General features: G+C 47.5%; 1 protein-coding gene across 1 annotated transcript in view; it reads right to left on the bottom strand.

Moving 5' to 3' along the window:
- Positions 1-907: 907 nt before the first annotated feature.
- NALF2 (NALCN channel auxiliary factor 2) overlaps positions 908-24617 on the bottom strand; it is a 118312-nt gene continuing 94602 nt past the window's right edge. The window contains exons 3-4 of the mRNA XM_054996430.1: positions 8842-9530; positions 908-5123 (exon numbers count right to left, since the gene is read on the bottom strand). Coding sequence (XP_054852405.1) covers positions 9127-9530 — 404 coding nt within the window. The 3' untranslated portion in view covers positions 908-5123; positions 8842-9126. The remainder of the gene's footprint in view (positions 5124-8841; positions 9531-24617) is intronic.

Raw genomic sequence — 24617 nt, 5'->3', positions numbered from 1 at the left:
CTGAAGACTGCGGTCGATACACGGAAAGATATGGGAGGAGATGGTCCTCCCCTATGCAGCCCCAGGCCACGAAGGGCATATTCAGAGGCACTTTTCTCCCAGCTCAGTCCTGATGAAATCTCAACACAAACCAAAGTAATTTGTTCCAGAGATAAATTGCAGATGGGGTAGCCGTGGTAGACTTCGAAAAGGAGTCTTGTGCAACCTTCCATGAAGATAATATCTGATAAAGGGAGTTTGTCTCTCAAACGCTCATACCCTGGAAATCTAATTGGTCTTTCAATTGCTACTAGACCTGAATCTTGCTGTTGTGCAACCTTAAAGATGAACACAATTATTGTGGCAGAAGCTTTCATGACTACAGTCCGTTTCATAAGATGCATGAAGGGAGTCCTCAGTCAGCAAACTACACACATAGAGAGCAAAACCTGAAAAGTGGGGGTTAAAAGCCCATGAAACGCAAGAGGAGCACTTTTTGTCTGCATGAACAGAGAGCAACTTTTAAGTCCCTTTAACAAGCATTCTGCCACAGAGGTATGACTGCTTTCAATGAATTAATAAATGTTATATATTTGCTATGAAAGGAATTAAAAAAAAACCAATTACATCTCAGAATGCTGGCGGTTATTTTCCATGAAAAGAGCTTGTGCTGTTCAGGAACTGCAAATTTGCTAAGGCAGCAAAATCCCTCAAACCAGCCCCAAGGAAACTCCCCCTTCATGTCAAGTCTTTTTGTGAGGCAAAAGATTCTGAATTTATATCCCTCCTGAAAATTATGTCCCACCTTTACATGGGGCGGGGGCATGATCCAGAACACCCCAAATGGTATATATTGTGACTCTTCAGTGGAGAAATGAATTAAACTGAACTTAGCCACTTTGCATCAATGGTGTTTTTTTGGGGGGGGGGGGGCAGCCGTGTTGGTCTGCAGAAGAACATCAGGATTTGATTCCAGTGGCACCTTAGAGAGCAACAAGATTTCCAGGAGCTAAGCCTTTGAGAGTCACAGATTCCTTCTTTAGAATGGATGAATGGTGTGTTATTCTGGGCTCTGCATGTGCAACACGAGCGCCACAAGATCCTACACACGGGAGGCAGAGCAGGTCCCCCTGCTTAGCATGCATAATTCAGTCCTAACGAAATGGCAAGTGAGCTTGCCCCTGACCAGTGCTGACACTTCCCGATAAAGAGGGAACTGTGTTATCCAGCGACAAGGGTGTGTGGATGGGAACGTGCTTATTGCTGAGAAAATCATATGCTCGATTACATACCATCAGAGCATTTAAGAAATGGTGTAAGGATGGTCTTATACACTAGTTTTCTTTGCCCAAAGCAATTTACACCATCTATTTGTAATAAATAGTCACAGAATCTCTCTGCATATTAATGAACTACTGAAAAGAATGCTACCCAACCTAAAAATATCTGTCCAGACTCAGTTCCGGGTCCACTAGATTCCACACGGGGTCATGATCCATGCACACTAACTTCCATGTGCCCACAGACTCCTGCACCTCTTGGAATTCCATTTCATAAAGACGTGGAAAACCTCTCCTAATCGTTGCCAGGCTAAGCAATGGGTTTGGTTTTTACAGCATTCCTCAATGGCTTGATTGCAATTTCATTTTAAATAATGCAGTGCCATGATAACCTCTATGGCATCCTGGATCTTTGCTAGCTGACCCTAGCTGGGTCCTACAGCTCCCCCATGCTTCAGTTCTGTAAGCAGTTCGCCCAGAGCTACCTACAGATTTTTTATAACAAAGCCTGGGCCAGGTTCTTATGATGTCTGCAAAACACCTGCTGAGCTCATGATCAAAAATGGTTCTTATTTAATACAACACAAATCTGTATTCTGTGCCCAAATGCCATTCTCAGAGCAGATGTAAACATATGGCAGTATCTACAGATGATACTCAAATTCCCCGGCTGGCTGTACCTAAAGTAACTTCTGCCCTGAGCCATGCCATGAACTCCAAATTGCTGATGGAATTTTCTAGAGGCAGAATCACTTTTATTAATGTATTGTGTCACTTGCCATTCCACACCACTGTGGAGTTTAAAAACCAGGACTGCAGCATTCTTGAAATGGGATCTTACAGAAATATGGGAATGCATTTGCACACGTGTATCCAAGAGGCTGGGTTAAAAATCATACTATCAATGGGATCTTACCACTGATGAGCTGAAATTGATACACAAACTGGAAAATGATGTTGGTGATGTGGGGAGCTATACAGTCATTTTAGTGTACATTTTTGTGTTTTTGGAATCTGGTACTGATGTGAGCTTGTGTGTGTGTGTGTATGTTTGTAAAACCAGCTATAAAATCACTAATGTTTCTTTACAAGTCTTATTGAACTATTTGGATAAAGCTGTGAAATATAAGCATTTGGAAATTGTTCAAAATCAGCTACCCACCACCAAAGTTACAATTGATGGCTATAAGGCTGGGGTTTTTCCCACACTCTCAACTTTTATTAACATTCAATCAGCAAGCACTGAAATCGGGTTGGGAACCGTTCTGCTGTAAGCCTGCCCTCCCTCTGCATTTAAACACCCGTGGAGTAGGTTTGTTTTCATTCTCATGTGCCCTGAATAATCAGGATGGTCACACAAGGGGGCTGCCATCACTGGTGGCCTCATTGGTGGGCATCACAACACCCCCCCCCTTTTTACTTTTTAGCTCATGCTTAAGTCTCCTCTCACAGGACTTTGGAATTTTTTTTTTGTTAAAAATCAATTTCATAATGTTATAACGACCTAACATCGTGATAGTAGATGTCTAGAAAATAGTAGATGTAATAGTAATGCCTAGCCCTTTCTGTTGCTGAGATATGCCTTTTTCCTTATACCTCCACAAGGAAGGGGCTATAACAACAACATTCAACTTATATACTGCCCTTCAGGACAACTTAACACTCACTCAGAGCGGTTTACAAAGTGTGTTATTATTATCCTCACAACAAAAACCCTGTGAGGTGGGTGGGGCTGAGAGAGCTCTGAGAGAGCTGTGACTGACTCAAGGTCAGCCAGCGGGCTTCAAGCAGAGGAGTGGGGAATCAAACCCGGCTCTCCAGATTAGAGTCCCATCACTCTTAATCACTACACCAAACTGGCTAGAGTCTTACTTTTTTTAAAATGAAAGCTGGGGCTTCAGAGAACCTGCTCCACCTATTATTACAGTGTTAGATCATTATAGCATTATGGGATTGATGATTAAAAAACTGAAACCAGGAGGGGGAAGGAAGGTGAAAGGAGGGAGGTTTGACTATAGTGAACAGCCAATTATCAGAAAGTAGAGTGGACGTAGATGGGAATGGGCAGGACAAACACACACACACACACACACCCAAATTCTGCACAAGGAACAAGGGCAACTCACAATTGGCTTTTTTAAAAAAAATTGAGGTAAAAGTAGTCTCAAAATAACCAGGGGGAAATGGGGAAAACAGAATCCTGAAATGAAAATGAAGGCTAAAAATAATGTGTGCAGAAATCAGGGGATGAAATTAAGCTTTATGGGGCCAGAACTGACCAAAAAAAAAACACCTTTCTGTGCAGAAAAGGTCCTGGGATCACTTCCACACGGGTACAACTTTCAATTGTATTCTCAGTGTGATCAGCGGAGGGTCCATACACGGGTATTCAACAATGCCTCTGTAATCCCCCCTGCCCACCACTGGTAAACTTTTTGCCAGCTTTTAAAAAATCACTAGTAAGTAAATAGCTGTAGTTATATAACGCTGTAACCGTATACCTCCTATTGATCTTTAAAAGTCAACAAAATGCCTGTGGGTGTAAGAGGGGTGGGGGGGGCATCAGAAATACCTGTGAGGGCTTTGGTGTGATCTTTTCAGGTTTGGGAGAAAATGCAGCCAGGCCAGAAAAAATACAAAACGAGGACAACCACGTGGTGATGTCAAGGGGAAGCAAGAAACAAACCCCAACCATGCTGCAGTTGTGTGTGTTTGTGGACCAAAACCTCTACGTGGGAGCAACTTTTGGTCCCCCTATATCAGAATAATTCTTTTAAAATATGACAAGAGTGTACAATATCAAAATCAATAGTGTACAAACTACCGGGCTGCTTATTAGAGAGAACTTGTTTGTTCAGAAATGGCCCGTTTTTATGATGTTATTGAATTGTGAAATCTAGGACTATAATAAATTCAACAAGTTATTTTCTATTATTTGTTAATTACTCGTTACATTTGAGCCTCCTCTTATTAATTATTATAGGGGGATAGCTAAATTATCTGTTGGTAATTATAACAACTTTGTACTTCTGATGTAATATATGTAGTTTTACATATGATATTTATGTTGGTTTGAGAGGATTTTTTTTTTGGTATTTTTATCAAGAAAGTAACCAGAAAAGAGGAAGTGGATACTTAGAAAAAGGTAAATAAAGACCTTATCTTTCTTTCGGTTTCACTGTGCTGCATTTCCACGTCACACCTGTTGCAAAACATGGTTTGAAATACTACATCTGAATGATGATGACTAAGCCCTGCAAACACAAAGTCAACTTAATTCAAAACCACACATGACATCTGCATCCAGCATCTACACAAGAGAAGCCATACAAAGAAAGGCCAGAATGTGGCAAAGCACATGCTTTGCATGAACCGAGTTCAGCCCCAGAGATCTCTATTCGAAGGATCTCAGTTGTCAGGGCTGGGAGGAGAACCTGGGAAGATACTGCCAGATAGGGTAGCTAGAAATGAGTTCGACTGGCCATTGGTCTAACTCATGCCTGAATGACTTCTTAATATCATCAGAAGCAGCAATGTTGCTCCTCAGACAAAGGTCCTCGTGTTTTTATCGAGCCCACGTACACATTCTCTTGGTCATGTTGCATAGTAGCCATTCAGCCGTTAACGGAGTTTTGATTTGAAGACTCAGATTATGCATTCCAGACTTTGGTAACAAATGTGATAGATGAAACGTAAACATCACCAAAAGATTTTTGAGGTTCCATTCAAATAAATATCCAGATATTCAGCTGTCTTTCATTTCCTTTTGGCCTGGAAGGGGCAGGAGCTCGTACTTTCCTGCAACTTGTTGTTACTTTCCAGTTTCAGCAAGGCAGGAATTAACATTTGTACTCCGTCTGAAACCTGATAAAGTTAAAAGAATGAGCAGTGATCTAGGAGGTCTCTCGTTCCAATCTCACCTTGGCTGGTGAAACTTGGCAAACCTTGTGACCCTCTCAACTACCCACTGCAATACGGGGGTGATAATAGTAAACTGCCATACAAGTTAATGTATGTAAATAGCTTAGAACACTGAACATGCTATATGGACTACATGGAGCACAAAATTAATATGCATTTTGAAACTATGACTCCCTTCCTTCATTGATTTGGATCGAGATTTGGCAGGAGCCCAAGTTCCCTCAAAATCTGCCTGAACCCCCATGTAAAGGTGTTATGTTTACAATGAAGCCAAAGGCCAGAAATTTAATCTTTACCTCTTAGAGCCAAACTAGAAGAGGACACTCCTGCACTTTTCTACGGGAAACGTAGTGAGAAGGAACCTCTGTCAGCGAGAAGAGGGAGAATTCCCCCCCGCCCCCCCCCCCCGGCAGAGGTTCTTTCTCTAGGCGTCTCATCTCGTCCGCTCAGCTTCCTCTTGCTGCTGCCAGATCAGCCAGTTCCGGCACAGGCTGATTGGAAGGGAGTAACCACAGCCAGAGCTGGGATAGGAGTGCTTCCTCCACAGCTGGCTGCTTGCGACCTTTAAAGTCAGTAGCGCATTCCAGCAAGGGCTTTTGGAATTTCTGCAGACCGTCTTTTTCTGGCTTAAACAGCTGTTGGTAGGACTACCTCGCTCTGCTTACATTAAATTCTCACTTAACTTTGAAAGTCATAAATGGTAATATAAGAAGCTAATAGATGGCAGATTTTGGGTGTGTGTGTTAAGATCGTTGGTTCAGTACCTGCAAACCACAGAGGGACTGGATAGGGTTCCATGCTGTGCCACACATTCAAATGGTGGGCCAGGGCTTTGTGGGAAGATCAGTGCTAGTGGATAAGAGTCCAAACAACAGGTTGTGATGGGATTACTGGGGGAAATCCTGAACAATGATGTGCCTCTTTTTATGGGCTTGCTCTCCATTTTTCCAGTTCTGCATTAAGTGTTGTAACCAATAATGCAGGAAGCTTCTCCTGGACACAGCCGAGTCCCATTAATGCTACCAGCAGCTACTGCAGATATAAATTGTAAGAGAAAATAAGCATTCAAGAAGACTGGAAAAATAACAGCAGCAACAACAATAGGACTGCTCTCTACAAGAAAAAAAGTATCTGGGCTAGACCCTGGCAGAGAAAATGCTGCCTGCAGAGACAGAATTGGAGTTCAGTGGGTTACAGTCACTGATTTCTCAATCCTCCACGGGCAATCTGAACGGTCAGTGCTATAGAAGGAATGATGTCCCTGAACAGAAGGGAAATGAGCTCAAGCAGGATGGTGAAGCAAACCCATCCTGACGGGCTCCAAAGCCAGGGGTTGCTGTCAAGGACATCAGGCCTCACTGATGAAGACTGCATAGTACTTCTCACCTGGAGCAGCTGGAGCTAGGCAGCGAGTGACCCTGTGGTTCCTCTGGGGGAAGATTCTTCCCCAGGGGATTGAGGTTAGAGCTACTAAAGCCTTGAGACTGGGATCAGACTAATTTCTCAGCAAACCTGTTTGGCACACAAAATTATCTGGTTTAGACCCTCCTGATCAGATTGTGAGGCAATCAGGGATATGTTCAGATTGCACCAAGCAACTTGAGAGCCCTGAATACAGTTGCAGCTTCCCATTGGTCAGAAGCCAACTCTCAGCTTCTGGCCATCACTACCACCCTCAGCAAAACAGCTGCACAGAAAAGCTGCAAAAGGGAAAGGGGAGAGCTCCTCTCCCTTCTCTCCCTCCAAGCTGGGCAGCGACAGAAGCACTGCAATCTCTGCACTGCAACAGGGAGAGGAGAAAGAGCTTGGCTTTGCCCTTTTTCTCTGCAGCCCAAGTGAACATAATGGGGCTTCTGTCCACCAGTAACCTAAACTTGCTGCATCTCAGCAAGTCTGAGAGGCATCAATATTTCCAAGATGGGAGATAATAAAAGCCTGACTTCTAGGTGACCAGCTGGGAGCCAGCTCCTGAACCCGCCCCCACCCCCGCCCCCCTGAAAAAAGCCTCTGTGGGTGAACAAGCAAAATTTCCCCAGCAGATCAGAAGTCTCAATGGATCTTTCACCAGCCTGGCCGTGGCTTCTGATGGCTGCCTGTCTCTGTGAATCCACATGAACAGGTTGAAATAGCCTGTCAATTAACTGGCTGCTGGAAATGGGAAGTTAGCTGAAGTGGCAGGCGTTTGAGCACAAGTCTCCTTGACTAGCTGGCTTGTGAAAAAGTGTCCTTGAGCCGGGTTCCCACTGGTGCCCTACCAAGGGAACTACTTCTGTGTGGGGACGGGGGCATGATATGCCATAGCTTATGTTGGAGATGGCATTTTTGACAACTCTGTGCACAGGTGAGTCAGGCGCTGGCTGACAGAACCTGCTGCCTTGTCCCTCAGAGCCAGCGCATTCAGTTCCAGGTGGGAGGGGCCCTTCTGTCACTCCCAACATTTGCCAAGCTTGCATGTTCCCAAGGCCAGCAAACCTTCCATGGGGGGAACCGCTTATGAGGTGTGCTGGCAGAGGATTCTTAGCATCGTCACCAGATGATATCTTGAGTGATTCTGCACACGTTGGATAATGCACTTCCAATCCTTGTTATAGATAATTTGGAACAGATTTTTTCGTGTGCGGAACAAAAAATCCACCTCAAACAATTGATAAAGTGCATTGAAAGTGCATTATCCAACGTGTGCGGAATCACTCTTTGTGTGTTCTTTGGGGGAGTCCCTGACATTGAAAACAGTTACAAATTCATCTAAAATTCTGTAGAATGTATTTAACCCTACTGCCTATCTGTGTTCATTATCATTCATTGGTCTGAGGATCTGGAGCAAATCCTTGAATGCGTCCTTCTTCTGAGGCTGAGTCAGAGATGTTCACTAAACTGACCCACATTGCTGAACATGCACAAAGACAGCAGTGGCCTGATCATGCGGCATGTGCACCAAAAAAGGAGTGGGGCTCAGCAATTATTGAGGTGGTTAGGGCTGAGGAACACACATGTGCTCTTCAAATACAACCTCAACCCGCCCCCCCCCCAAGGCATCTAAGGAATTGGTGCATAGGTGGATATGGGCAGAATGAGAGTTACAAAACTGGTAAGAGAAAACGATCTTTTTCGAGGGGCAGGAACAGCAGTAGGGGGTGTTCTGGAATGTTAGTCCTGGCAACTATGAGACATCAGATAAAACTTAGTGCCTCTTCAGTAACACACTTGCTTCCCCCTAAACCGTTCTGTGACGTGAAGCTCTAATCAGAAAGCTCGCTTAGGGTGGGGTTCAGACTGCAACAGCCATTTGCAGTGTATTGACGGACAAGATGGCTGATCCAGCCGAACCTCGGAAAATAAGCCCTTCCGGGAGCATGAAAAACAATGTGGCCCGACTGATCTGAACCAGAGCATGGAGAGGTTTGTCTGGGAGTGGGGGAAGGGTTTGAGCCTTGAACTTTAGTGGGAGGGGGAAGGGAGAGCCCTGCTTCAACGTGATTAGTGTCGGCTCAGCTGAACAAATGCTAGGGGAAAGTTTCTCTGCCAAGCCATTTCTGTTGTTCCCAAGGACAAAGTGCCCATTAGTAGGAAAAGATCATTTTTGTCCCATAACTTCACACATTGCACGAGGCCAAGAGAGCAGCTTACACCCGGCCGCCCCCCCCCAACCCTGAATATTTACCTCTTCCGCCTCTGCCCTTCTCTTTCTGCAGGATCTGCTTGCAATACATCCCAGACCTTTACGCTGACAGCAGTTAACTTAAGGCCTGTTACAAACTGAACCCTTCTCAAGACTCATCATCACAGGGGAGACCTATGATGGGCTGCTCTGTGAGGGGGGTCCATGTGGGGTGAGCGTGGGTGCATCACCCCCAATCCTGTGCCTCCAATTGGAGGAATAGCATGTGCCCCCTCCCCGGATGGGAAAGAGCAGGCATTCTGCCTGGAGATTTCCTTTCCCCTCTGTTCACTCGTCTCTTGTAAGGCTCTCATCCATGGTGGGAAGGGCCTCCAAGCTCAGCCCCCCGCTGGCAATGGCCCCACTGCTGTGCACGGTGGAGAAGGACACCATGGTGTGGAGAAGCATGAGGACCAGGACACACAGCCGGATTTTGCTGTTGCTGAGGCGAGACCCTGCGGAAACGGGCAGCAGTGACGGGTGGGGGTGATGGTACTGGTGGTGATGGTAATAGAGATGGTAGTGATGCTGCTGCTGGTGAGGGGAAGTGTCATGATGTTGCTTATGGAATGACTCTGACTCCGTGGATTTGGTGGATGCATTGGAGTTGCTGTCTGGCTGGCGATCACAGGAGTCCCACTGCACATCACAGCACTTGGCTTCTGCGTTGGGAAATTGGTTCTCTAACAACCCTGGCAAAACACAACAGAAGAAAGAAGGTGTAGAGCAAGTTAAGCCATCTTTTAAAAAAGTTAGACATCTTCTAAGCGCTATCAGAAAGCTCTCTTGCAGTAGAAAAAAAGGAAATATGATTACAGATAGATGCATCTTTAAAGAGGTTTCAATTCAAATTGAAATGATGCGCTAGGAGGGGTGTGGGCAAATCAACCAGCTTTTCCAAGAGTTCATTTCATTTCATTCATTAAATGTATTGGACTTTTAGCCCACTCTCCCTGCAAGCAGGCTCAGGGCAAGTTATAATAGGGTGTAAATACATTTAAAACATAATAAGACTAGATCATCCTAGCAAGCATAAAATACAGTGAGAAATACGATAAAATACTATTCCCAAGATGGTGGCCCCTACCAGCCGCCCCAGCCAATACTGCATAGAAGGAGGAGCTCTTAAAGGGAGGGGTAAAGGTAAAGATAGTCCCCTGTGCAAGCACCAAGTCATTCCTGACCCACAGGGGGACGTCGCATCACAACGTTTTCTTGGCAGCCTTCTTGTTATGGGGTTGGATTGCCATTGTGTTCCCTAGTTATCTACACTTCACCCCATTTTACCAACCTCAGAAGGATGCTTAGGTATATTACAATTCTCTAAGCAAATTTTCTTTTTCCTTTGTTAATATTATATTTGAAAACTGGTAGTATATTATAAGCTATCTGTTTTTTCTTGTATTATAGTTGACTTTAATATTGTGTAATTTGTTTTCCTGTTTACGCATTGTATGTTGTTTTTTAAAGTTAATAAAAAGTTTATTTAAAAAAAAAACCCTCAGAAGGATGGAAGGCTGAGTCAACCTTGAGCCAGCTATCTGAACCCAACTTCTGTCAGGATCAAACTCAGGTCATGAGCAGAGCTTGGGCTGCAGTACTGTATCTTACCACTGTGCCACAGGATGGGGAAGGAAGCCATTTTGGTCACATTATGACTCCAATGGGGGGGCAAGATGACTATACAGCCTCTAACAGGAGACTGGTAGGGAGGCTCACTAAATGGGTACAAAGCCAGCCTCAACCATATGCCTGGTGAAACATCTCTGAGGAACAAAAAGGTCTTGACTCTGGTCACGGCCAGTTGAGCCTCCCTGGGGCTAGGGACCACCAGTAGACATTTATCAGCAGTCTTCTCCTGCGAGGGAGATGGCGCTCAACATGACAATAACAAAACACATGATGGGGGAAGGGAGATACAGCCTAGGATCAGCATAGAGGTAGTACGTAAACACCTAGTTTCTTTAAATGGAACTAAGTCCTCAGGGCCAGATGAATTGCACCCAAGGGTACTAAAAGAACTCGCAGATGTAATTTCTGAGACTCTGTCCATTGTTTTTGAGAATTCTTGGAGATCAGGCGAGGTGCCAGAAGACTGGAGGCGGGCAAATGTTGTCCCCATCTTCAAGAAGGGGAAAAAGTTACCTGGATGTAACTAATGACCCATCAGTTTGACATTTATATCTGGAAAGTCTTAGAACAAATCATCAGTCAGTCCTTGAGCATTTAGAAAGAATGGCTGTGATTACTAAGAGCCAGCACGGGTTTCTCAAGAACAAGTCATGTTAGACTAACATTATCTCTTTTTTTGAGAAAGTTACTACCTTGCCGGATCAGGGGAATGCTGTAGACATAGTTTATCTCGATTTCAATAAGGCTTTTGATAAGGTTCCACATAATATCCTTGTCGACAAGTTGGTAAAATGTGGTTTGGATCCTGTTACTATTAGGTGGATCTGTAACTGGTTGACAAATCGCACCCAAAGAGTGCTAGTTAATGGTTCCTCATCCTCTTGGAGAAGAGTGACAAGTGGAGTTCCTCAGGGATCAGTCCCGGGACCTGTTCTGTTCAACATTTTTATAAATGATTTGGATGAAGGTATAGAGGGAATGCTTATTAAATTTGCAGATGCTACTAAATTGGGAGGGGTAGCAAATACAATCGAAGACAGAATAAGGATACAGGATAATCTTGACAGGCTGGAAAACTGGGCTAAAACAAATGAAATGAATTTTAACAGAGATAAATGCAAAGTTCTGTATTTAGGAAGGAAAAATCAATTGCATAAATATAGGATGGAGGAGACTTATCTTGGCAGTAGTATGTGCAAAAAGGATCTAGGGGTCCTAGTAGACCATACACTGAACATGAGTCAGCAGTGTGATGTAGTAGCTAAAAAGGCAAATGCAGTTTTGGGCTGTATCAACAGAAGCATAGTGTCCAGAACACGAGAAGTGATGGTATCGCTCTACTCTGCTCTGGTTAACTTTAACTTTAACTTTAATTGAATTTTTATACCGCCCATCTCCCGAAGGACTCAGGGCGGTGTACAGCCAAAATAAAACATACAAATATAAAACAGTAAGAATATAAAATATAAACATATTGGATAATTTAGCTCAGAACAGGACAACTCAATTAAAACATTTAGGCCAGCCCCGCTTGTTGGAATAATAACGTCTTAAGGGCACGGCGAAAGGTGTGTAGGTCAGGGACCATACGTATCTCCGGGGGCAATTCATTCCAGAGGGCAGGTGCCCCGACAGAGAAGGCTCTCCCCCTGGGGGTCACCAGCCGACATTGTTTGACCGACGGCACCCTGAGGAGGCCCTCTCTGTGGGAGCGTACTGGCCTGTGGGAGGCTATCGGTAGCAGCAGGCGGTCTCGTAAATACCTAGGCCCTAAGCCATGGAACGCTCTAAAGATGGTAACCAGCACCTTGAAGTGCACCCGGAAGACCACCGGAAGCCAGTGTAGCTCGCGCAGGAGAGGTGTTACATGGGCGTGCCGTCTTGCTCCCATAATCGCCCGCGCGGCTGCATTCTGAACTAATTGTAGCCTCCGGGTGGTCCTCAAGGGGAGCCCCATGTAGAAAGCGTTACAGTAGTCCAGACGGGAGGAAACGAGGGCATGGGTGACTGTGTGCAAGGTGTCCCGATCCAGAAAGGGACGCAACTGGTGAACCAGGCGAACCTGATAAAAAGCCCCCCTGGCCATGGCCGACACATGATCTTCTAACGACATCTGCGCATCCAGGAGGACACCCAAGTTGTGAGCCCTCTCTGTGGGGGCCAAAATCTCGTCCCCAACAGTCAGTGATGGAACCAGCTGGCTATACTAGGGCGCCGGAAACCACAGCCACTCGGTCTTGGAAGGGTTGAGTCTGAGCCTGCTTCTCCCCATCCAGATCCGTACGGCCTCCAGGCACCAGGACATCACATTAAGGGCATCATTGGGGTGATCCAGGGTAGAGATGTACAACCGAGTGTCATCAGCATACTGATGGTACTTTACCCCAAAACCACGGATGATCTCACCCAGCGGCTTCACATAGATGTTAAACAGAAGGGGCGAGAGGACCGACCCCTGTGGCACCCCACAAGTGAGGTGCCTCCGGGTTGACCTCTGCCCCCCTGTCAGCACAAACTGCGAGTGGTCGGAGAGGAAGGAGGAGAACCATCACAACACAGTGCCCCCCACTCCCAACCCCTCCAACCGCCGCAGCATGATACCATGGTCAATGGTGTCAAAAGCCGCTGAGAGGTCTAATAGGACCAGGACAGAGGAGCAACCCCTGTCCCGAGCCCTCCAGAGATCAACCAATGTGACCAATGCCGTTTCCGTACTGTGCCCAGGCCTGAAGCCCGACTGATATGGATCCAGATAGACATCTTCCTCCAGGTGCTGGAGAAGTTGTTGCGCCACCACACTCTCAACAACCTTTGCCACAAAACGAAGGTTGGAGACTGGACGATAGTTCGCTAATACAGCCGGATCCAGGGAAGGCTTCTTGAGGAGGTTAGACTTCAGCTACAGCGTTGTGTTCAGTTTGGGGGCACCACAATTTAAGAAGGATATAGACACGCTGGAACGTGTCCAGAGGAGGGCAACGAAGGTGGTGAGGGGTCTGGAGACCAAGTTCTGTGAGGAAAGGTTGAAGGAGCTCGTTATGTTTAGCCTGGAGAGGAGATGACTGAGAGGTGATATGATAACCATCTTCAAGTACTTGAAGGACTGTCATATAGAGAATGGCGTGGAGTTGTTTTCTATTGCCCCAGCATTTCAGACCAGAACCAACGGCTTGAAATTAAAACAAAAGAGTTTTTGGCTAAACATTAGGAAGAAGTTCCTGACAGTTAGAGCAGTCTCTCAGTGGAACAGGCTTCCTCAGGTGGTGGGGGGCTCTCTTTCTTTGGAGATTTTAAAGCAGAGGCTAGATGGCCATCTGACAGCAATGCTGATTTTGTGAACCTGGGCAGATCAAGAGGGGAAGGGCAGAATGGGTTACATCAGTGCTTAGTTCTCGTGGCCCTTCTTACTTGCCCAGGGTAATGCTGATTGCCACCTTGGTGACAGGCAGCAATTTCCCACAGGCCAGTTTGACTAGGGATCCTGGAGGTGTTTTGCCACCTTCTGGGCATGGAGCTGGGGTCACTGGGGGTAGATAAGACATCCTGCATTGAGCTCAGGAGGAGCACAGGTGACGGGAGCACAGGAGACCTTAGAGGCTAGGAAACCTCAGTGAGGCCAAGGATGATCAGAAAGGCTTCCGCCCGCTGTTAAAGGGGCCATGCCTACTCTGAGGCCCCTGGGGCAATCGTCACAAAAGTGGAAGCTCGTCTGGGATCCAAGCTGCCAGCATGTGCTACCCAAGGAAAACAAAAGCAACGTCAACCCCTGAAGCTCAAGGAGCAGCGCCCAGCATGTCGCTCGTGGACTTGACCACTTTGGGGGATGGGGGGTGGGAGTGCAAGGGGAATTAATTCAGCATGTCATGGACCAGCAAAGGGCGGCCCAGGACTGGTGGGTCCAACAAATGGCACGAGCCATGGCAGCAGGGTGATCTGGCATGACCACAAGGGACAATTCTTGGGGAGACAGAATTTTCCGCATTCTGAAGATGGCTCCCACAGATGATGTAGAGGCCTATCTTGGGGTTTTTGAAAGAATGGCCACTGCTGTGGTGTGGCCCAAGGCTCAGTGGGCCGTGTTGGTGGGACCATATTTCACAGGGCTAGCCCTTCTAGCATACTAAACACTTAACACTGCAGATGCCAACGACTATCAGAAGGTCAAGAGGACCATTTTCCAGAAGCTAAATGTAACCCCAGAAAACTATCACCAGAGGTTCCAGGCTTACAAGAGGGCCAGGGCCGAAGGCATGGCATACACACTGCGGGAGCTGGCCAAGAAATGGTTAAAGCCTTCCGGACCCCAAGCAGAGGAAGTAATGGACAAAGTAGTTATGGAACAGCTGATCTAGGTAATGCCTGCTCCCTGCCAACTTTGGGCCCTGCGCCGATGGGCAGAAACCCTGGACACCCTTGCTCAGGCCCTAGATGATTACTAGGTGGCCAAACAGGTGGCTGGGCCCATGGAGTGTGAGGGCCCCCATGGAGTATGGACTGGGAGGCAAGAAAGGCCCCAAGGGGAGCGGCCGAGGCACTGAGGAGTGGGGCTGAGCCTGCTCAGCAGCCAGAGGAACCTGGGGCAGTAAACCCTTTGATCTCGTCCAGACCCTGCCCTTCAGACTCAGCAGGGGGGCAACTCCCTTGGGGTGGGGCAAGGAATAGAAGAAGGTAGAATCCCAAAGCCAAAGGCGAGGAATGGGGTGGGGGAGTAGCCACCATCCCCAAAGGGCCCTGCTTTACCTGTGGGCAAATGGGCCATTTCTAGAGGGAGTGCCCAATTATGGACTGTGATTTGGCCCTCCCGGTGGAAGCAGTGGTCGAAAGCTCCCCAGCAGGGCCATTACTGATGGAGGCCCAACTGTTCAAACACCAGGTGCCTGCCTTGATTGATACTGGATGTGCAGTGACAATTGCTTGCACCAAGTTGGTCCCAGAGGACACGGCTAAAGGGCCCTGGCAAGTCACCTTCTGTGTGCACGGCAACTGAGTCAGTTGGTCTACAGTTGAGGGGGAGATTCAAGTGGGCTACTTCAAGGTGCGGGAGGCTATTACGGTGTTGGAGGAGGCCCTGACATTATCGTTTGAGCCGATAATGCCGCCAACATCACCGAAGCAAATGCACCAGAGACAGGAGACGCTGGGAGAGGAGAGTAGTTGACCACAACATGGCAAGGAGACCCACAGTTCCAGAAGTGGCAGAACGAGGATGACTCCCTGGAAGATGTAAGATCCCAGGTGGCGGTGTGGGCTCAGCAAATAGTGGAGGTGTCCCAGGCCCAGAGGGTTCCCAGGTTTGAAGAGATCTGGGGGCTGATTTGGAAAGTCACCCATGCCCCCGGGGCCAATCCAACCCTGGTGCGGCAGCTAGTGGTCCCAAGGCTGGGGAGGTCCACTGTCCTTGCACAGGCACATGACAGCCTCTCGATGGGGCATCTTGGGAGGATAAAGACCTCCAAAAGGGTCTTACAGCCTTTCTACTGGCCCTCAGTGGCGGCCGATGTGGGGAGCTACTATTGGCAGTGTCCCCGAAGCCAGAAGAGAACAGTATGAGGCCCCGTGCAGGTGCCCCTGGAGCCCTTGCCAATGATCAGGGAGCACTTTAGCAGGGTGGGGATGGATTTTGTAGGACCCCTGCCCCAGACAGCACAGGGGCACCACTTCATTCTTGTGATAGCAGACTATGCAATCCAGTTCCCAGCAGCCTATGCCGTCCACACCATGAAGACCCTGGTGGTAGTCCAGGTCCTGCTGACTTATTATGCATGGGTGGGCGTCCCTCAAGAAATTTTGATGAATCAAGGATGTCAGGGCTTGTCCCTGCCACCGCTGGGCGGGGCCCCAGCTGGGCCAGCCCTGACATCAGAGGAGTGCCAGGGATACTGCAGGACCCTGCTCTGTGGAAGGAGAGGCGGTATACATCACCCAGACTCGCTCTCAGTCCACTCACTGGCCTGCTCAACCTGGCCTGCTTACCCTCTGCATCCTCCATCATCTCCTCCTCCCAGAACTCTCCTCCAAGCCTCCACTCTCGCACTGCTCTGCTCTCACTCCATACCATCACTTCTTACCCACACCCACCACCTCAGAGCTCTTCCTAGCCACCTTATATAGGGCTTTCTTTCTTCGCCCTGCCCTCCTTCTAGGCTTGTTCCCTCTCCTGACTTGGCCCAGCTGTGCCTTCCCTCAGGTGTTTCCCTCCTACCACTAATCCCTTCTTGGCTTCCTTGCCTTGCTGGCAGGGTGGGGTTGAATGCGAGCCATCCCCAGCTGAGGTCTCCTTGGCCTTGCTCGTGAGGAGCTTCCCCCACTGGCTTCTGCGCTGCTGAGCTTGCCTGGCCTTGCTCACGAGGAATTGCCCTGGCCAGCTTCTGGGCTGCCTGCTCATTGATGCTGGGCAGGGCTACCCATCTCCTCCCCCAGAATGCCCGTGGCAGCTCCACCTGGAGGGGGTTGGCTCCTAGCCACTCCTGAGCCAGGCTGCTGTCCTCTAGCCAGGGTGTGGCTCTGGGCTGTAGTGGCTGCTTCTCCTCCTTGGAAGGTAAGGGCTCTGTTTGGGCTGTTGCTGGGTCCCCATTCCCCCTGCCTTGGCCCTTTTCCTCTAGCCTGTTTAGCCCCCTCTCTTCCCCCTGGGGGGTGGGACTAGCTGGCTTCTCCCTGCTCCCTCCAGCCTTCTGAGGCTTTGGCCTTTTGCCCCTTCCCGCTGGAGTAGGCAGGTTCTGGCTTTGTTTGCCAGACAGAGCAGTTGCACTGCTGTCTCCCGGCTGCCCCCTGCTGCTGCCTGTCAGGGGCTGGGCTGCTGACCCCAGACAAAGGATGCAGTTTCATGGTGTGATTGTTCCAGCAGCTGTGCAAAATGTTGGGGATAAAACATCTCTGAATATCAGTGTACCATCCCCAACGGATGGTTTGATGGAAAGGTACAACCAGACAATTAAGGCCACGATGAAGAAATGTGCAAGGGAAAAGCCAGGATATTGGGACCAAATGTTGGATCCTCTGATGTTCGTGCTGCAGGAAGTGTGGCAGGACACAGTACAGGAGGCCCCCTTTAAGCTTGTTTATGAGCGGATGCCCTGGGGCCCCCTGGCAGTTTTGGCTGAGGGATGGGGAGGACACCCTGAGGAGGAGCCACAAGTCAAAGGGACATACTTGCCCGAGCTGCAAGAGAGGTTACGCCTGGCCCAGGAGTGGGCCCAACAGCATTGGACCAAACCAAGTCGTTGCACATTAACCTGCTTAAAGAGTGGAAGGAGACGGAGGCAATGGTAGCAGCGTCGGCTGAGCTACCCAAAGGGCAAGAAATTCCGCAATGGGAACAGGAGGATGGGGAACTTCCCCAGTCGGTCCAAGGGGACGTGACACTGCATCAGACAGAAGAACTGCAACGGTTGCTGGAATGCTATGGGGCACTCTTCTCCCCCCAGCCGGGGCAGACCTCTCTGCTGGAATACGTGATCAACACAGAGCCAGGGAAAGTGGTAAGGGAACCCTTAAGACCCCTACCCTAGAAAGCATGGGACCCAGTGCAAAAAGAACTGCAGGTGATGTTGCAAGTGGGGGTGGTGGAGCCATCGACAAGCTGGATACTACAGTCACTTCATCCTGCATTTCGCCACTTGGGCGGCCCCCTTATCAGATATGTTGAAGAAGGGGTCCCCAAAGCCTATACCCTGGGGGTCCGAGCACCAGCAGACCCTAGATCAAATTGTGAAGATCCTTACCAATCCCTCAGTGCTGCGAGGGCCAGATTTCAAGCAGCCCTTCACCGTCTACACAGATGCATCAGGGGCAGGTCTGGGTGCTGTTCTAGCTCAAATGCACTTCACCCAGCTGGAATCAGGTGCAGAGTAGGAGGCAATGCCTGTCCTTTCTACACCCGGCTGGGAGCAGGCGTGGAGCAGGCAGCAAGGCCCACCCCCCTTCACTCGGCCAGAATCAGGTGCAGAGGAGGTGGCCATGCCCCCCCGCCTTCATCGGGCTGGGATCAGTGACAGAGGAGGGGGGAATACATGCCTGCCCACCCTCCCCCTTCTAGAGCCAGTTGTATTTTTTCCCACAACAGGCTTTGTTGCTAGTATAATAATAATTGTTCATTAGGCAGGAAGCACTAAAGTAAAATGGACAGGTTATTAAATATCAGATTTTACTTTATTTATGATTTATACAGTCCCCTGCTGATGTGGGGAGGGTGGAATATAAATCGAATAAAATAAAATAATAAAAATTAAAATAAATACAGTTCAAAACAAACCTACAAACAAGAGTAAACAGGAAGACTCCCCAGTCAGGGGACTGACATGCACTATCAATTAAATATAGGTGAGACACAAGTTACCTGTGAATAAGCCCTATTGAATTAAGCGAGATATCAATCGCTCTCAAAAAGCACAAAGCTGCAAAAAATAATTTTAAAATATTTCTACTATTCCAAGGCAAAAAAGCAAACTCAGAAAGCAACAACACAAGTGTAGTGATTTTGTTTGGTTTTCAACCTTACCTTGGACCTTTGTTACAGCTCCTTATGTTACCTTAAACTTTTGCCTCAGGAGAGCTCTGGTTACAACCAACACTCCTTTTATTTTCTCACACACACAACTTCAGGTGTTCTTTATTTTACCCAGTTTTATACCTTGAGAACACCTTCTTTTCAGGGTTTGAATGCCACTGCTAACCCCATTTGTGGCATTTTGCCCTCTTTGTGTGACCTGCCTCACAAAAGGTTTTTGCTGCCACCAAAGGCTTTTGTCTGAGACCTTTTCTATTTGTCTTGTATTACAGAAAAGCTTTGTTATAGATGACAGTATGACAGAATGGTCAATGCAAGGGGATGGCTGTGAAGTTAAAAAAGGATCCCTTTTTCTTAAACAGAAGTAGACTTTATTTATAACTATACAGGGCTTTTTTTCTGAGAAAAGAGGTGGTGGAACTTAGTGGGTTGCCAGTACAGGGGGCAACTCCTGGCGGGAGGTGGTGCCCCTAGTACCACATGTGCACATGCAAAATGTGTGCACGTTCCCAGGACCAATGACATCACTTTGGGTCAGCTGGAACAAGGGGCGATTTTTTAAAAGTTTAAATCACCCTTGGTGAAAATGCTCACATGGCTGGTGGCCCTACCCCTATCTCCAGACAGAAGGGAGTTTTGTCAGGATGTCAATTCTCTAGCCAGAGTAACACCATATTAGCTTGTGTTATAATCAGTAGTTGTCTAGTTTTCCTCCCTCCAGGCCCAGGTGTCGACCAGGCCGCTCATATCCATGGGAGTGAAGAGCCTTATCTATCCAGTCCAGCCAACAACCTTGATGTTCTCGTCTTCTCATGTCTTCGCAGACAGGACTAGGGGGGAGGCTGGGAATGGGTGTTTGAAGTGTTGTAACTTTCCTTTTACATGCCATTCTCAACAAAGCTTTCGTTCAGCCAAGGCCTCATCATCCTTTGGAGTATGGACACCTGTATCATGAGCGTAGTCTTTCAATAAACCTTTTGGAATCCAGAAACCTTGTGCTTCTTGCAAGAGGGGGGGAGACAAACTCTGGATAACTGGGATTCCATAGTCTGACAAGTTTGGATTGCCCTCCGCACCATGACATGGAGGGCAATCTAAACTCCCCTCTGTCTGGAGATCAGGGGGCGGGGCCACCAGCCATGTGTCCATGTTCAAGAAGTTTCAGAACTCTGTTCCACCATGTTCCAGCATGATGGTTGCAGTCTTGATAAGCATATTGATTTCAGAATAGGTTTGTAAGCTTGGTGGTTTTAAAAAAAAGTTATATATATTCACAAAGACCAATTTCCCACACAGGTCTAAAGCTAACAGAATAATCACTCCTCTCATCCACACAGTCAGATTCTCTCAGGCTTTTCCACACAGCTTGCCTACTCTGGACTGAATAACCTCTCTCTGAGATACACCCAAAATCTCTCAGGATCACAGAGTTTTCCTGACTTAGTCAGAATCAACACTCCCCCCACCAGCACTCTGACTAAACACTGTAGTTCTCCCAGGCCCTCCTCATTACTTCAGAGGCCTGCAGTAATAAATATTTTTAAAACCCACGTTAACCACGGAAATAAAGCATACAAACTTATTTACAGGGCAAACATTACAGGGAGGATTCCTAATGTGGGAATCCCTAAGGCAGCAATGATGGCCAAGATGACTTTCTTCTCTGTCACCGCTGCGACAGCAGAATCTTGCCCAGCTCAACTGTTTAAAGTGGTTCATGACCCGGTAACACCTGGTGATGTTTTTGCAAAGTTCTTTGCCAACAAATCTCTCATCTATTCCACTTTGGCTAAGGATGAGGTAGGCAATTACAGGCCAGTCTCCAAATTATCTTTTCTAGGAAAGGTGGTAGAGCAGCTCCAGAGTTTCATGGATGACACCTCTGTCCTTGACCCGTTTCAATCTAGTTTCAGGCTGGAGTGGTACCAAGACAAAAACAGTATTGCACTTACCTGTAATTGTTGTTCATCTAGGTCTTCCGTGCAGGCACACATGGGACTGTGCATGCGCGGGCCTGCCGATTTCGGAGATTTCCATAGCTCAATACCACTAGGGGGCGCCCTCTCAGTGCACATGCGCAGCTGTCTTTCCTGCCGAAAACAGCCTCTAAGAGGCGAGGTGCCCCCGATGTACCCTCAGTCCTCTTTCACTGCCATCCTGCGAGGTAAGTACCAAGAGTGTTAGTGGGGAAGGAGGGAGGGCATGTGTGCCTGCACGGAAGACCTAGATGAATAACAGTTACAGGTAAGTGTAACACTGTTTTTCATCAACAGTCTTCCTGTGAAGTCCCACATGGGAGGTTACAAAGCTTAAATACCTGGGTGGAGGAAGCAAAGAGTTGTCACATAAAAATTGACTGTAAGACCACTGTGCCCACTGCTGTCTCCTTTCTGTCTAGGATATCCAACGCATAGTACTTGACAAATGTATCAGCCGAGGCCCACGTCGCCACCTTACAGATGTCTTGAAGTGGGACACCCTTCAGGAGGGCCGCTGACGATGCTTGGGACCTGGTAGAATGGATATGAACTTTCAGCAGACAAGGTAAGCTAGCAGTCTTATAATACATTAAAATAGTTTGAACCACCCATCGAGCTAAGGTTTGAGGGGGTGCCCTCCTACCCTTTTTTGCCCCTGAAAAACACAGAAATAGGTGAGAATCTACTCTGAAATTTCTAACATAATCCAGGTAAAAAAGAATCACCCTACGCACATCTAGCGAATGAAGGGCTTTCTCGGCATCTGAGCCCTGTGTATGAAAAAATACTGTAAAGGATATCTCCTGGGAAAGGTGAAAACTATAGACTACTTTAGGCAGAAACTCAACTTTAGTCCTCAGGACTACTTTCTCAGCATGGATCTTCAAACAAGGGGGCTCATAGGACAATGCATCCAATTCCCCCACCCTCCTAGCCGAAGTGATGGCCACCAAGAAAGCTACCTTCTTTTAGAGGAAACGTAATGGACACGTGGCCAAAGGCGCAAAGGGTTTAGACATAAGTCGGGTCAAAACTAAGGGTAGCGACCATTGAGGAACAATAGTTCTAACTGGAGGAAACAAAATTGTTTAAGCCTTGGCAGTGTGATGTGAAAACACTTTTTTATGGTCTATCGGGGGGTGAAAAGCGGAAATAGCCGCCAAATACACCTTTACCAAAGAGTTAGATAACCCTTGTTGTTTTAGTCCCCAAAGAAAGTCTAAAACTTCAGGTAGGGAGGAGAGGAAAGGATCTGAACGCCTCTCCTGACACCAGTTACTAAATTTGTCCCACTTGATAGCATAGGACTGGCAGGTGGATAACTGCCTCGCATTTTGCAGCACGTGAGTCACTCCATTGGAAAAAACTTGTCCTGACTGATTAGCCAGGCTGTCAATTTGAATTTCTCTATCCTGTGGTGGAATATCCCCCTCCAAGACAATAGGTCTGGTCTCACTGAAAAGTTGTACATCTGAGTCTCTAGCCACAGGGAGGGCATGAAACCATGGTTGGCATGGCCAAAAGGGGGCTATCAGGATGGCTGATGTTCCGCCTGCAAAAATTTTGCTGAGAACCCTGGCTAGTAGAGGGAACAGGGGAAACACATAAAAGAGGTGTCCCGACCACTTGAGTTGAAATGCTTCCCCAAGAGACCCGCAGCCTAAGCCACCTCTGGAACAAAAGCTGGGCACCTTGCAATTCTCCTCTGAGGTGAAGAGATCTATGTTGGGAAAACCCGACTCGGAAAAAACAGGGTGAAGGTAAGAGTCTTGAAGGGACCACTCGTGGTTGTCCCCTTGCAGCCTGCTCAAATGGTCCACTATTGAGCTGTCTATGCTGGGGATATGAACGGCTTATAGCCACACCGAATGATCTGTGGCCCAATTCCAGATTCTCACCACTTCGTTGTACAGGGTCACAGATGCTGTGCCTCCCTGCTTGTTTATATAAAACATAGTAGTTGTATTGTCTGTGAGAATCTGGACGGTCTTGTTCCTCACATTATCTGAAAAGGAGATCAACGCATACAATACAGCCCTCAATTCCAGCAAGTTAGTATGTTCTTGACTCTCAGAGTCATCCCACACACCATGACCATAAGAATCTTTGCAATGAGCCCCCCAGCCTAAATTTGAGTCATCCGTCGTAATAGACACCTGTGGCTGTCTACAACCAAATGGAACACCCTTGAAAAGATTCGAATCAACCAACCACCATTCTAGGGAACTAAGGATCCTCCTAGGGACATTGTCTCCTATGTTGAGGTTCCCTCTCTGGGGAGAAAACTGAAGCAAACCAAAGTTGTAGGGGGCACATGTGCAACCTAGCCAAAGGTACTACCACAGTGTTAGAAGCCATGCAACCAAACAAGGTTTGAAGGAACCGAGTGGGCTGAAAGCGGCACCATTTAAGCCTTCTAATAAGGGCCTTGATCTTCAGGGCTCTCTCCCGGGGCAAGAAGCTGGCATTCCGTGTGCCATCCAGGGTGGTTCCTATGAATTGGATAACTCTGGAGGGAGTAAGTTTAGACTTTTTTTGGTTAACAAATAGGCCCAGATGTAGGCAGGTGGCCAAGGTAACTGAGACCTGTCTTGCCACATCTTCGGCTGAGTGACCAACAAGCAGCCAATCATCCAGGTAGGGAAAGATACAGCATCCCTGGATTCTCTGATGGGCAACTACTACTGCCATGCACTTGGTGAAGACCCGTGGGGCAGCAGATAACCCAAACAGAAGAACTCTATACTGAAAAATGCGGGTGCCATAAGAAAAGCGGAGGAACTTCTTATGTTCTGGAAAAATAGAAATATGAAAATAGGCATCCTTCAGGTCTATGACTGCAAACCAGGAATTAAAGGGCAATAAGGTCAGAACCGCTTGTAGGGTAACCATCTTAAACTTACGAACCCTAATGAATTTATTCAGATTACGAAGGTCTAGAATGGGTCTAAGACCACCATCTTTTTTTTCTACCATAAACAACTTGGAATAGAAGCCCAACAGTGAGGAGTGGTCAGTAACTTCCTCAATGGCCCCTTTATCCAAGAGGGCTGAGAGTTCAGTCAGCACCCCTGGTTGAGATGCTTCAGAAGTAAAGACAGGGAGTCATAGCTAAGGTAACTGCAAAAATTCAACTTTATAACCAACTTGAATTATTTTTTGAACCCAAACATCAGAGGTGATGGAACACCACTCAGAGAAAAAAACATGTAACCTGACCCCAAACAGTGGGTCCAGGCCCTATAACTGTCAGAACTGCTTGTGCGATTGGGGCTGTTCTTTGGCATGCTGTTGATGCGTGCCCTGCTTGTTCTTTTGATTCTGCCTCTTTCTGGAAAAGGAGGATTGTGAGCTCTGGTAAGCCCACTGGCACTGGTAAGCATACCCCAGGTATGGCTGGAAACACTGCTTTCAGCCTCTTTGGAAGGATCTATAGTGAGATCTCAATGTAGCATGTTGTTGATGCTGTGGAAGTAAACCATATAAGCGAGCTGTGAGTCTATCCTTCTGCTTCTTTGACAGATAATCACCCGTCTTTTCAGAGAACAAGGTGTGTCCCTCAAAGGGAAGATCCCCCACCTTATTCTTGGTATCCGCAGGTAGCGCTGTAGTTCTCAACCATGTATAGCAAAGAAGGACAATGGCTGACAACAGGGACCTGG

This window comes from Eublepharis macularius, chromosome 13 (assembly GCF_028583425.1).
Source record: "Eublepharis macularius isolate TG4126 chromosome 13, MPM_Emac_v1.0, whole genome shotgun sequence".
In the NCBI taxonomy this organism is placed as follows: domain Eukaryota; kingdom Metazoa; phylum Chordata; class Lepidosauria; order Squamata; family Eublepharidae; genus Eublepharis; species Eublepharis macularius.
The sequence above is the reverse complement of the archived record's forward strand: the minus strand, read 5'-3'. Positions and strand labels throughout refer to the sequence as shown.